The 12062-nt window shown below is 44.3% G+C and overlaps 2 protein-coding genes across 4 annotated transcripts in view; one reads left to right on the top strand and one right to left on the bottom strand.

The window, feature by feature from the left end:
* Window positions 1-1866, bottom strand: part of Dctn4 (dynactin subunit 4) — a 29602-nt gene extending 27736 nt beyond the window's left edge. For 2 of the 3 annotated variants that reach the window (XR_003845281.1, XM_021214293.1), the window contains exon 1: window positions 1675-1849. Coding sequence is in view for 2 of the 3 variants with exons in the window: in XM_021214293.1 (XP_021069952.1) it covers window positions 1675-1809 (135 nt within the window). In the remaining variant the exon portion in view is untranslated. Of the gene's footprint in view, window positions 1-1674 lie in introns of all 3 variants that reach the window. The other variant, XM_021214294.2, reaches the window with a different exon arrangement.
* A 123-nt stretch (window positions 1867-1989) lies between these two features.
* Smim3 (small integral membrane protein 3) overlaps window positions 1990-12062 on the top strand; it is a 52977-nt gene continuing 42904 nt past the window's right edge. The window contains exons 1-2 of the mRNA XM_029547044.1: window positions 1990-2078; window positions 8001-8065. Coding sequence (XP_029402904.1) covers window positions 2019-2078; window positions 8001-8065 — 125 coding nt within the window. The 5' untranslated portion in view covers window positions 1990-2018. The remainder of the gene's footprint in view (window positions 2079-8000; window positions 8066-12062) is intronic.

The raw sequence follows: 12062 nt of genomic DNA, 5'->3' as shown, positions 1-12062 counted from the left end.
CCCAAGTATCTTATTTACTGTATTTAACTCAAAACACAGTCTTACATAGTAGATCCACTCTTAAAAAAAATATAAGAAAGTATTTTAAGTAATGAGATTTTATTTGATAATTATAGAATTCTTGCTATCACACAAAGTGCTAATGCAAAAATCCAAGAAAAAAATCACATATCTGACACAAATATGTAAATATGTATGAATAAGACTGGATTTCTTACATTCTTTGGTTTAACCATTCTTAATATTTTGGAAAGTATCCCCAATAAAATAAGCATCACGTGTAAAATGGTTGACACTACAGAACATGTTTTCACATGCCTTTTCTCCCCACCCCCAGGGATCTTAAGTCCCTGACCCTGGTCTTCCCAGCGTCTCTAAATGACTCTGCAATCTACAACAAACATTCTGTATTTGCTTCCTAACCTGTACTTTTGGGGGTGGGGCATGAGCCCAGAGAGACAAGATGGAATATCTCGCTATAGCCTAGACAGTCCTATAAATTACTATGCAGTTCATGTTTGCCTTGAACTTAAAATCCTTCTCGCGCCTTAGCCTCCCAAATGTTAGGATTACGGGCCTGAGTCATCACAATACAGCTTTCCCCCCCCTTCTTGCAACAACATGCACCGCCAACAGCTGGACATGATAGTGTGCATTTCTAATTTCATCATCTGGAAGGTGAAGGCAAGAGAATGAGGAGTTACAGGCCAGCATTGGCTATATAGTCATCTTGAGGCTAGCCTGAGCTACATGAGACCTTGCCTCGATGACCCCCCGACCCTATCCAAAACCTTCACCAAGCCTCCCAAACCCAAGCCTCCATCTTCATTAGCTGGAAAAAATTACGTAAAGCCCCTGTCACACAGTTAAATATAGAATAAACACAGCTATTACTAGTATGAGCTTTCAACAGACTAAGGTTCCCAATAGTAGGATTTATGGTTTATTCATTTTTAATCCCAGCAGCATAGTAGATAGACAACTTCTATCAAAAGCTGCAGAAGGAAATGGAATTTATTCGGTGCCTTTTTTTTTTTTTTTTTTAAATCTTTAAGCTGAACAATTCCTCTCCAATGACCATCTGGGTCTGTGGCTAGAACTCTGAGCTTCTTTTTTACTACAGACGGCTCTATGCATTTGCCACTCAAGTCAACCTATCACAGTCTTCTTGCTTCGGTCCTTGCTTGGCCTGGCTCAGGAAACTGGGCAAGCTGTTTGGGCAGGGTCCCGGTTCTGGTAAAAGGAGGGTCAGAACTTCCCCAAAGGGAGGGCCACGACCAAGAATGGCTGCACGCTCCTTCCTTTAATGGTAAGAAGACAGTTTCTTCTGCCTTTCAGTGACATGAGTTAGACACTTCCGATCTATCTCTCAGTCCTCCACTCGCCAAGTCTCACAGGGGACCGCAGGGTCCAGGGCAAATCGTCCAGCTACAGGCAGCTCTAGAACAGAGGATCTGTTCAGCCTCAGCCCCACCCGGGGCCGCCCCCTTTTCCAAGTGACTATCGACAAGCAAATGAAATCGCAGATCCAGCCGACTGATGGGGCCCTTGGCCAGTCAGCAAGCTAGACACACGGTTTCCCCGCCTCTCCCGGCGGAACTTCCCGCCAGCCGCAGTGACTGGGATGAGCACCCCCGCCCCGGCGCGCAGTCCCCCGCGGGACGGCCCAGTTACCTCGTGCGACACACATTCCAGCGATCGAAGCTCACTGCAGTAGCGGCAGAAGTAGAGCTGTGAGAGCGGGGCCCGAACCTTTTTTTCTCCTTGGACGAGATAGAGAACCCGCTCCGACTGCAGCAGGGACGCCATCTTGGTGAGGGAGGAGCCAACGCCCGGCGCACCCGTCACGTGACACAGCCCGGCGTTTCCCTCCCCGCGTCCCCTACGTCCTTTACGTAGACGTTGACGTAAGCGAAACCGACCCAGAGGGACTTTGCGGTCTAAGTGCGCGTGCGCACCTCAGGTTTCAGTCCCACCCTCCTCGTTTCCGGGAGCCTTGACTGCTATGGCCCTATGGGATGCTCTGCGCAAGTCCAAGTCCAGACAGGCTCAGTGCTCTTCTTTGTATCATCCAGAAAGTAAGGCTGCTGTTCGTTGTTTTGTACAAAGGCCTCTTCCTGCCCCAGCTTCCAGGGCAGAATTCCATTCTGGAAAGCCGAGTTACTGCAACACATTCTTCCGACGACCTTGCCACAGACCCCTTGAAACATAGGTTCTCTCTTTTGAAATAATAGTAAGCTCCTAGCATGGGAGGTACGACTCATTTTTAAGTATGAAGAGTTAGCGATGAATCTATATACTGTGAACATGTATTATCAATGGTGGAAGACAGGAGGCAGTACACCAAGTTGTCAAGGGCCATCTGTATTCTGTGTGTCCATCAAGGCTGAGATGTGAAGCCCCAAAATACCACCCAGAGCCAGGCTCACGTTGTCTGCCACCATGTGTTTGTGTAGTGGATTAAGTGTCTGACATTAGAGCCAGTGATGGGAGCAGAAAGACAACCCTTCTATAAACATTGAGAGTGGAAGTAGACGAAATGCAAAACATACCACTGCTTCAATTGCCATGAAACCTCAAAGGTAGATAGTAGCATTATTTCTGTTTTAGAGAGCAGGAGCCCTGGGCTTAGGGAAGCACAGCGATTTGTTTCCCGTTTGCTCTTACGTTTATTCCAGGGCTTGCACACATTACCCCCGTGTGGAATGCCTTCAGCACATTTTCTAAGAAGGTAATAGTTTACTTTATAAAATGCTTTCCAGTTATACAGCATTTAATGTATATTATAAATAGTTCCACGTTAATAGTTTAAATCTAAAATTTATTAAATCACACTCTTTTTCTAAGGTTGGAGGGATTTTATTCAGAAAGCAAAAGTCCAGAGCAGATATGATTCTTAGTAGGCTACCTGAGTTAGAAAATTCAAAGGCTGTTTACTTTTGTTTGCCAGGAAAACAGCCTGGCACTAGATTAGTTTCATAGATGCGATTCGCTCATAGGAGAAAGTATATTATTATCCAGATAATTTGCAGTTTTTTTAACATGTTAATGAATCCATTGGCCCCATTGATTATCATGGCTTATCACCTTTTGTTTTTAGTGAATTTAAGTCTCCTTTTCTGGATAGAGACACATTCTCCCCTCTCAGGGCTCAGGGTCTAGGACCAGAGCCAGCCAGTGTTTTTTAAGTGTGGTTTTGTATCACCAGAGGAATTGCCTTAGGGATTTAAAATGGGAAATCTAGGTTTACTTACATAGATTCTGACAGCAGAATCCATATAAATTTCTAGGCAGGACTTTAACTTTACAGCAGGTTCCCTTGTGAATCCTACACCTATTACAGTTGAGAAGAACTGGGTTTTGATAATCCCTTGGTTTTTTTGTTGTTGTTTTTGTTTTGTTTTGTTTTTCTGACTTTGGGCTTGACATTAGGCAGAGAGCCTTCTCTGCTGTCGTCTGTTAGCACTGCAGAATATCGAGCATTATGAGGTCATTGTGCTATGGAATAAGGAAAGTCCCTCATGGCAGAGAATCAACATACCTTGATCAATTTCTTGATAGGTTTCTGTTGAATCTCCCAAGGGGTCTGGACTGTTCTTGTTAACTCCAGTACTATAGCACTATAGCTTCCAGAGTCTGAAAATTGGAGTTAACTTCAGAGATCTGTGTTCCAATGACAGCACCGTTGTCAGTCCCAGGTCACCACTAACCTTATTATTAACTACATAGCTGATATGTGAATACATTTTGGGAATACTTCTGGGAACCCGTTTGGTCAGCCAGAAAGTATGAGTTAACATTCTGCGGAGGAACTCGCGTAGGTTAGAGCCTGTGAGCGCTCCCTCCTCCACCCTTCAGGATTCTTTGTCCCTTAGAGGGTTCTAGCAGGCTGAGGTCGTCTTTGCACAGTGATGAGCAGCCTGTATCGTGGCCTCATAGTGCTTTTACCCTTCACTAAGGCCACTGGGGTCACATTTTGATGTTGGGTTCACGTTGAGCTTTGCCTTTTTAGGGTGAGTACTGGGTTAGCACAGGGACCCAGAGGCAGCACTGCCAGCTAGAGGAAAGGCTAACCACACTCATAAAATACTGAGAGCATGTGCAAAGCCAGCTCAACGTGTATCCTTACCCAGACTGTAGGAGATGCCAGTTTCCCTATTGTTTTGCCAACGTAAAATTTCTAATCTGGGTCAGTGGTTTTGGTATTCCCTGGCTATGCACTTTTGGGAAAAAAAAATCCATTTATAACTCCAAGTCTAGTTTGAGAACATATAGGTTGAGAAGAATACGACTTGTCTTGGTGGGGAAAAAAAGTTAGCATGAGTGTAAGAGCACTTTGTGAACTGTGACGTGCTAGGCACATAAGAACATTTCCAACCCCCCCCAATGGGGAGATCCTATTGTGATTTCCTCTCAGAAATGTTTCAGAACAAGTTCACAGTAACAACAGAAAGAGCTTGGAGGTAGGCTTTGGCCCAGTCAGCTCCCAAGGAATCTCTGAGACCCCAGGAACTGTGCCAACTGTGGCTGGCCATTTGCCAGGGCTGCCTTCCCCACGTGGGGCTTCCTGTTCCAAAGGTACACAAATATCGCTTTCCTCTGTAGAGTCTGCAGTCTCATCAGAACTTCACAGCCAGTCCACGGAAGGGAAAGTAAAAAGCCATGTCTCGACAGCTAGCCACTCCTGGCCCTTCTGGGAGCCTCTCCCAGGAAGCATGGCGCTGTTGCCTAAACTCTGATTCCCAAATGTAAACACGGCAAAAGGCTGCAGGCACGCTGCCATCCTAGCAAACCTTCTCCGGATCCTGAACTGGGAATATTTTCTCTCACAGCATATGTTCCTCACATGCTCCCAACCTCTGAGTGCTGCCAGAGTTTTACTAGCACCTGCCCTCTTTAGCCAAAACCCTGGGCGCTTCCTTGGGGGCTCCTCCTTTTTTTGATTTTTTTTTTAACTTTCTAAATAGTTCTAACTTTTATCTCTCTTCCTTCTCTCAGCAACTGTCTTAGTTCAGAGTGGTACTGTTTTCCTCCCAGGCTTTCTCTCAGCAGCCACCCAGTCTGTCCTCTGCATTGAGCCTGGTCGGGCTGGCATGGTGCTGTCCTGGGGAGGCAGAGACAGCAAGATCTCTGTAGTGCGGTCAGTATTCCAGTGCCAGGCCCAACAGAGCGAGATAGTATGACCTTGCCTCAAAACGAAAACAAAATAGACATTGAGATAGACTGGTCTTTCTAAAACTCACATTTCAATCCTATTTGTTTGTCTTCCTTGACCTCTCTGTCACCTATAAGGCAACCCCCCTCCCACCCCCAAACTCTTAGGGTAATGCATAAGCATTTCAGGATCAGAGACCTGTCTGCCTCTTTGGCCTCGTATCCTTAAACCTCACCCTGCTTTCAAGTCCTATGTAACTCTTTTTTTTTTTTAATATTTATTTATTATATGTAAGTACACTGTTGTTGTCTTCAGACACTCCAGAAGAGGGTGGCAGATTTCATTACAGATGGTTGTGAGCCACCATGTGGTTGCTGGGATTTGAACTCAGGACCTTTGGAAGAGCAGTCAGTGCTCTTAACCACTGAGCCATCTCTCCAGCCCCCTATGTAACTCCTAACTCTGACCCAGGAATATTGGTCCTTCTATCCCTTTGGGACCCTGTAAGTGCAGTTTCCTCAATCAGGAACTTTTCATCTGTTTGTTAGTTTTAGGGTATTTTCCTTTATGAAAACTTCCCAAACACTAAAATAGCAGGGTTGGCCATGCTTTCCCTTTTCCTACAACTGTGGTCTGTTAGAGCAACTTGCACGTGGCATATTTTAAAAACAGACACGTCTTCTTTCTAAAGCATGAGCTCTGTGGATGCCTGACAAAGGGCTTGAGCCAGAGCAGATATACAGTAAATTGTATTTGATGACTTTAGCCTCTGAACACATCACATGCAAATACTACCAAAAGCACTAACATTGTCTGACAGGGATGTAGACATGAAACCCCACAAAGCAGAAGGCAACTCATCTTTTTTTTTCCCCAATGCTCTCCTGGTTGCCTATAGTGACTGGCGGTTTCCATTTTGACAGGCTGGAGTTTCCATAGCAGTTGCCAACGGTGGGGCGCCCTGAGTTTAGGTGGCAGCTAGCATGAGCTCTAAGCACTGGTGAAGCTCAGGCCCAGGTAAAGGAGCAGAGAGAGGAACAGGTCCAGAAGACAGCTGGCTGCGTGTCTGAAGCCCCGCAGGGCCAGCTGCTTCAGCGATAGGCTCAGGCTGCACAGACTCAGGCCTCACAGGCTCAGGCAGTGGGTGCATTGGCCCTGAAGTTGGAGTTGGTAGGTACCCACTCTGGTCTTCTGGATGTGACTAAGAATGAACATGAACTAACAGGATTCCAATCCTCATTCCTGTATTTTTCAGATTAAAAAAAATAATAAAAGCTCAGAGCAGAAGGACATTTCCATGGGTTAGTTGGTTTTTTAGACAGAATCTCTCCTGTAGTCTAGGCTGGTCTCAAACTTAGGATCTTTTTGCCTCTGAAATGCTGGTTTAGAGATGTGTGCCATACTTGCTTCCCAGAGGCTTCCTTGTTACAGTTTTTGTTTTCTAACTCCATAAACACAACTTCCCAATTCATAGCAATTAGCTAATTGATGTCTACAACAGAAGAAAACTAGGAAAACCTAGTTTCTTTTTTTAAAAGATTTATTTATTTATTTATTTATTTATTTATTTATTTATTTATTTAATGTATATGAGACCATGGTTGCTGTCTTCAGACACACCAGAACAGGGCATCAGATCCCATTACAGATGGTTGTGAGCCACCAAGTGGTTGCTGGGAATTGAACTCAGGACTTCTGGAAGAGCAGTCAGAGCTCTTAACTGCTGAGCCATCCCTCCAGCCCCGTAGTTTCTCTTTTAACACTTAAAAAGGAAAAGTAAATCAAACCGATACAAGAGAAAGCCAGTGACCACAGAGAGCCTGTTGGTTTTGCCATGGAAGTTTGTGAGCACATGTGTCACACATTTCTAGAGTGTCCTCGCTTTGTCTGCAGCAGGACTTTCTCAGGCACACCTGTATAGTCTCACTGAGGGTTTCCCCGTCATGCTGCTGCTTCTTGATAGACTAACAGGACCCTAGAGCCAATTCTGTAGGACCTGAGGATGCTTCCTCTGTGTTCTGTCGAGGTAGCAGGGATGTGGGTTCAGCACCCTCTTTCAGGCTAACTGTGGTCATTGCTGTCTAACAGCTGCTTTTTTTTTTTTTTTTTTAATCTTTTTTTTTATTATTATTATTATTTTCTTTATTTACATTTCAAATGCTATCCCGAAAGATTCCCATACCCCTCCCCCCACCTCTGTTCCCCTACCCACCCACTCCCACTACTTGGCCCAGGCCTTGCCTTGTGCTAGGTCATATGGAGTTTGGAAGACCAAGGAGCCTCTATTCCCACTGATGGCCGATTAGGTCATCTTCTGCTACAAATGCAGCTAGAAACACAAACCCAGGGGGTACTAGTTAGTTCCTGTTGTTGTTCCACCTACAGGGTTGCAGCCCCCTTCAGGTACTTGGGTACTTTCTCTAGTTCCTGCATTGGGGACCCTGTGTTCCATCCAGTAGCTGGCTGTGATCATCCATTTCGGTGTTTACCAGGCACTGGCGTAGCCTCACAAGAGGCCACAATATCAGGGNCCCTTCAGCAGTATCTTGCCGGCATGAGCATGAGCATTAGTATCTAGGTTTGGTGGCTGATGATGGGATGGACTCCGAATGGGGTCCTCTCTGGATAGTCCATCCCTTCATCCCAGCTCCAAACTTTGTCGCTCTAACAGCTGCTTTTAAGCTGTTTAGTTAGGGTAGGATCCTGGCTTCCAGGATGACGGCTCTCAGACGACAATCCCATGGACAGACAGTCTCTGTTCTGCCAACTCTCTGAGCTCATGATGACTCTGACCCAGAAAAATATCCTTTTGTTTTTAAGCAATTCTTTTTTTTTTTTTCTACAGAAGGTAAAGGGGAAAAAAAAAGGAAAGAAGGAAGGAGCCGCAAAAATTTTACATAGAGTGACAAGGTAAGTTTCCTGAAAAGATTAGATTTGAGCAAAGATGGGAGAAAGTAGAGGTTGAGAGAAGTAGATAACAGGGAAAGATTGTGTCAAGTCTCAGAGGCCCAGAGCAGCAGTAGCCAGGAGGTCAGTGTACTGTTACAGGGTAACTGGGGAAGAGCCCTGGGGAATGAGGCACAGGAAAATTGACGGCAGCGTTTGTGGGATCTTGAAAAGCATTTAAGATACTGCTCTATGGGACTTGGAGACCATTCCATGTGTCTTTGCTTGCTCTCTGTGGCTATGATAAACACCATGACGAAAACCAACTCGGGAGGAAAGGTTTGATTTGACTAGTGGGTCACAGTCCATCATCAGTTGAGGCCAAAATAGGATCTCAAGCAGGGTAGGAACCTGGAGCCAGGAACTGAAGCCGAGAGTATGTAATGCTGCTTGTGAGCTTGCTCAGACTGCTATCTTAAATAACCCAGGGCTGCCTGTCTAGCGATGGCACCATTCACGGTGTGCTGAGCCCTTTCATATCAATCATTAAGAAAATGCCCTGGACTGGAGAGATGGCTCAGCTGTAAAGCTCCTTTTCTTAGATGGCTCTAGCTTGTGTCAAGCTGACAAATTCTAACCAAGACAGCGTGTTTTCAGAAGGAGCAGAGACGATCTACATTTTACAGGTGCCACTCTGTATGTGAAGTTTTTAGAGTGAAAACACAGGAAAGGAGAGAAGTAGAGGTTAGCTAATAGATTGCTACAGCAATGTAGGGAAGAGGTTAAAAGGACCAGTATTGGCACAGACACACCAAGACCAAGTTCTCAGAACAAAGGACATGTATTTGTTCCAGAGGGACAAAGGGCAGGGAATAAGAGACAAAGACAGGAGGTAGAGGATGAGGGAGAAAAGGGGTGAGGGAGATTGGGGGCAGTTTATAAAGGAAAAAGTTAGGATGAGTTGGTTAATTTTGTTTGAACATATTAATTAGGGCAGCCAAAAGAGGACCTTTGATTTTTGGACTTTAATGTTTTCATAGCTGCACTTTGGTGGTCAGCCTCAGGAGGAGGAAGTGGCCAAATAAGGGAACAGACCTTGGTGGCTAGCTTTAAGAATGTAATCTAACAGTTTTGAGCAAGGCAGAGGGAATGGAGGGAAGGGCAAGGCCTGCCAGATCCTCTCCGGAGGTGATAGTACCAGACAGAGTGAGTCTGGTGTATTTTGAAGGTTGAACATGTAGGGTTTCTTGGGTTAGCTTTAGGCAGTATTCGTATTACATGATGGGTATAGCTTGGAACCATGCAGCAAAGCTCTGGTTAGGCCAGGGGATGATTTATTTAATGACTTGCCTGAATTTACTCACTGGGAGTTTATTTCCTCACAAACCACTGTCTCTCTGTCAGAGGTCCAAATAAAAAGACCCAGAAAGGAAGAGAGTTTTCAGTGTGTAAGTTGAAACTGACTTAGTTGTTCAGTCCCAGGTTTACTTTGTTCCGACTCTCAAAGCATGATGGTTACCAGACAGGAAAGCATATTTCACAAGAGGCCCCAGGCAAGAGCCAGTCACTTGCTAAACACATTAACCAGATCTTCAGAGATCAGACCTGAGAATTTGCTGCTGTTGTGTGAGAACCCAGTCTATTTGTAACAGTGCCAAAGGCTCTTCCAAATAAGCTTTGCTCCTTGCTGGGAGAACAAGATGAGTTCAGGAAAGTACACTGGGAAGAACACTGCACACTGTTGGTGCTTCCAGTGCGTTCCAGGTTCCTCATTTGCCTGCAGAGGAGGATGTTCAGAGGGAGGAGGTGCTCTGTCTCGTCTCCAGATAGCAGCTTCTTGGACATGATGTTGACTTCTTTGCCTACTGTGGATGATTGGCATTTCCCAGGTGCCTCTATTCCCATCTATTCATTCTGGTGTTTCTTCCTGTTCATTTCCAGAAAGGTTTGTTTTTGTTTTTTTAAAAAAGACTTTAAACTACATGTCTGAAAAATTTTCTGCCCTCACAGGGAAGTTCAGCCTGATGTTTGGTTACTATTGAGCCCATCTGTGAAACCAGTCTCTAAGCTTTCTCTGGTGGTCAATACTCTGTGGTATTCATAACCTGGTTACTGGGAGCATGTAACAGAAATGATAAAACGACAATTCTAAAAGCGATTATAAAAAAGTTAATTTGCTGGTGGCGCACGCCTTTAATCCTAGCACTTGGGAGGCAGAGGCAGGTAGATTTCTGAGTTCGAGGTCAGCCTGGTCTACAGAGTGAGTTCCAGGACAGCCTGGGCTACACAGAGAAACCCTGTCTCAAAAAAACAAAAAAACCCAACCAAACCAAAAAAAAAAAAAATTAGTTTACAGGAAATTGGATGGTCTTAGAATGTTTACTATTAAGTGAGATCACACAGTCTTAGAAAGAAAACAACCATGTGTTCTCTCCCATGTATAGAATCTAGCCAATAATATAGTATGTGTGTATATATGTATATATGTATATACACACACATATATATGCAAATATTAATGGGGTATAGTGTAACAAGTTAACAAACATGGCTAAATATTAGGAGATGCAGAAGGTTTGAATTCAATAATGAACATGACTTATGAAAAAGTATAGAATTGTGTTTCTAGTTCTTACTCATGGACTTCCCATATTTGATGATGGGTACATGCATAAAAATGTATTTGATGGTGAGAGAATCAAATCTAAATGAAGGTCCACAGCTCCTGTTTCAAAAGGCTGCTCTAACTGGGTGTTCACTGAGTTCTGTAGTTTTTGGATCAGATTAATTTTGGTGTATGATATATATACACACATATATATGTGTATATGTATATATATATGTATATGTATGTATATATATATATTTTTAAATAATAAAATTTGAAATAAAAAATAAAGTCACTTTTGTGGCCTAGCCTGTAATCCCAGTACTTGTGAGGCTGAGGCAGGAGAATTGCCTTGAGTTTTAGACTAGCTTGGTCTATAGAAAAACAAACAAACAAACACCCAGCAGCAACAACAACAAAACCCAAAGCATAAACATCACCTCCATCTCTGTCAGATGAATCTTATGACTAGCTAGCTATGTGATGAGGCCTATTGTGGAAAGACACTGATGTCTTTGGCTGATAGCTAGCAAGTAAGCTAGAAATGGAGTAGCCAGCTCTACTCCAATGTTAAGAGTTAATCCAAATGGGTTGGTTAATCCCCTGGACAGGGAAATGCCCCATTTGGGAAGTTGTTCATTCTAAAGACTTAAGAATAGCAACAAACCTACCTGAAATGTATGTGGGCCCCATGGTTCCATTTGAAGAAGAAATGTATATGGGCACCATGGTTCCATTTGCCTGGGACATGCTGCGCTAGACCTATCTAGGCAAGAACTTCCTTTAGGATGTTTAACGACCCGCATGTAGCCAAGAGAGCTCCTTCCCTCCCATCTCTACTGAAGCTTACGTCTGTTGCCCCTCCTTTTCCTACTGTTGTTTGCCTCATGTCTTCCTGAACTACCCTTTCTGAGGTCAGTGTTCCTGTGATGTTCACTGAAAGATTCAGACAAGACACGCAGAGCGTGGTGTAGAAGAGAGGTGGGGTGTATTACAGAGTGGAGCGAAACACTTTCAGAAATACTTTTTTTGCCACTGACCAAAGGACCATTGTGTGTAGAGCATATTCTCAAGTTGTAAGAGTGGACATTAGCCAAAGGGACCATTGCGCCCATGTATATTTTAGATAGGCTTTTTGCTATTTCTTAAGTCTCTAGAGTCGACAACTTCCCCACTGGGGCATTTCACGGTCCAGGTCATTGTCAGACCTGTTTGGATTAGTTCTTAAGAAAAGGATAATGTGCGTCGTCTCCTCGTCGTCGTCGTCGTCGTCGTCGTCGTCGTCGTCGTCGTCGTCGTCGTCGTCCTCCTCCTCCTCCTCCTCCTCCTCCTTTCTCTCCCTCTTTCTCTGCAAGTTTTTTTTCAACCTTTCCCTTCCCTATAATTAGGAATTTTATGATCTTTTGGGCAGTT

The sequence above is a fragment of the Mus pahari genome, chromosome 15 (genome assembly GCF_900095145.1).
Source record: "Mus pahari chromosome 15, PAHARI_EIJ_v1.1, whole genome shotgun sequence".
In the NCBI taxonomy this organism is placed as follows: domain Eukaryota; kingdom Metazoa; phylum Chordata; class Mammalia; order Rodentia; family Muridae; genus Mus; species Mus pahari.
This window is presented reverse-complemented; position numbering and strand designations above follow the sequence as displayed.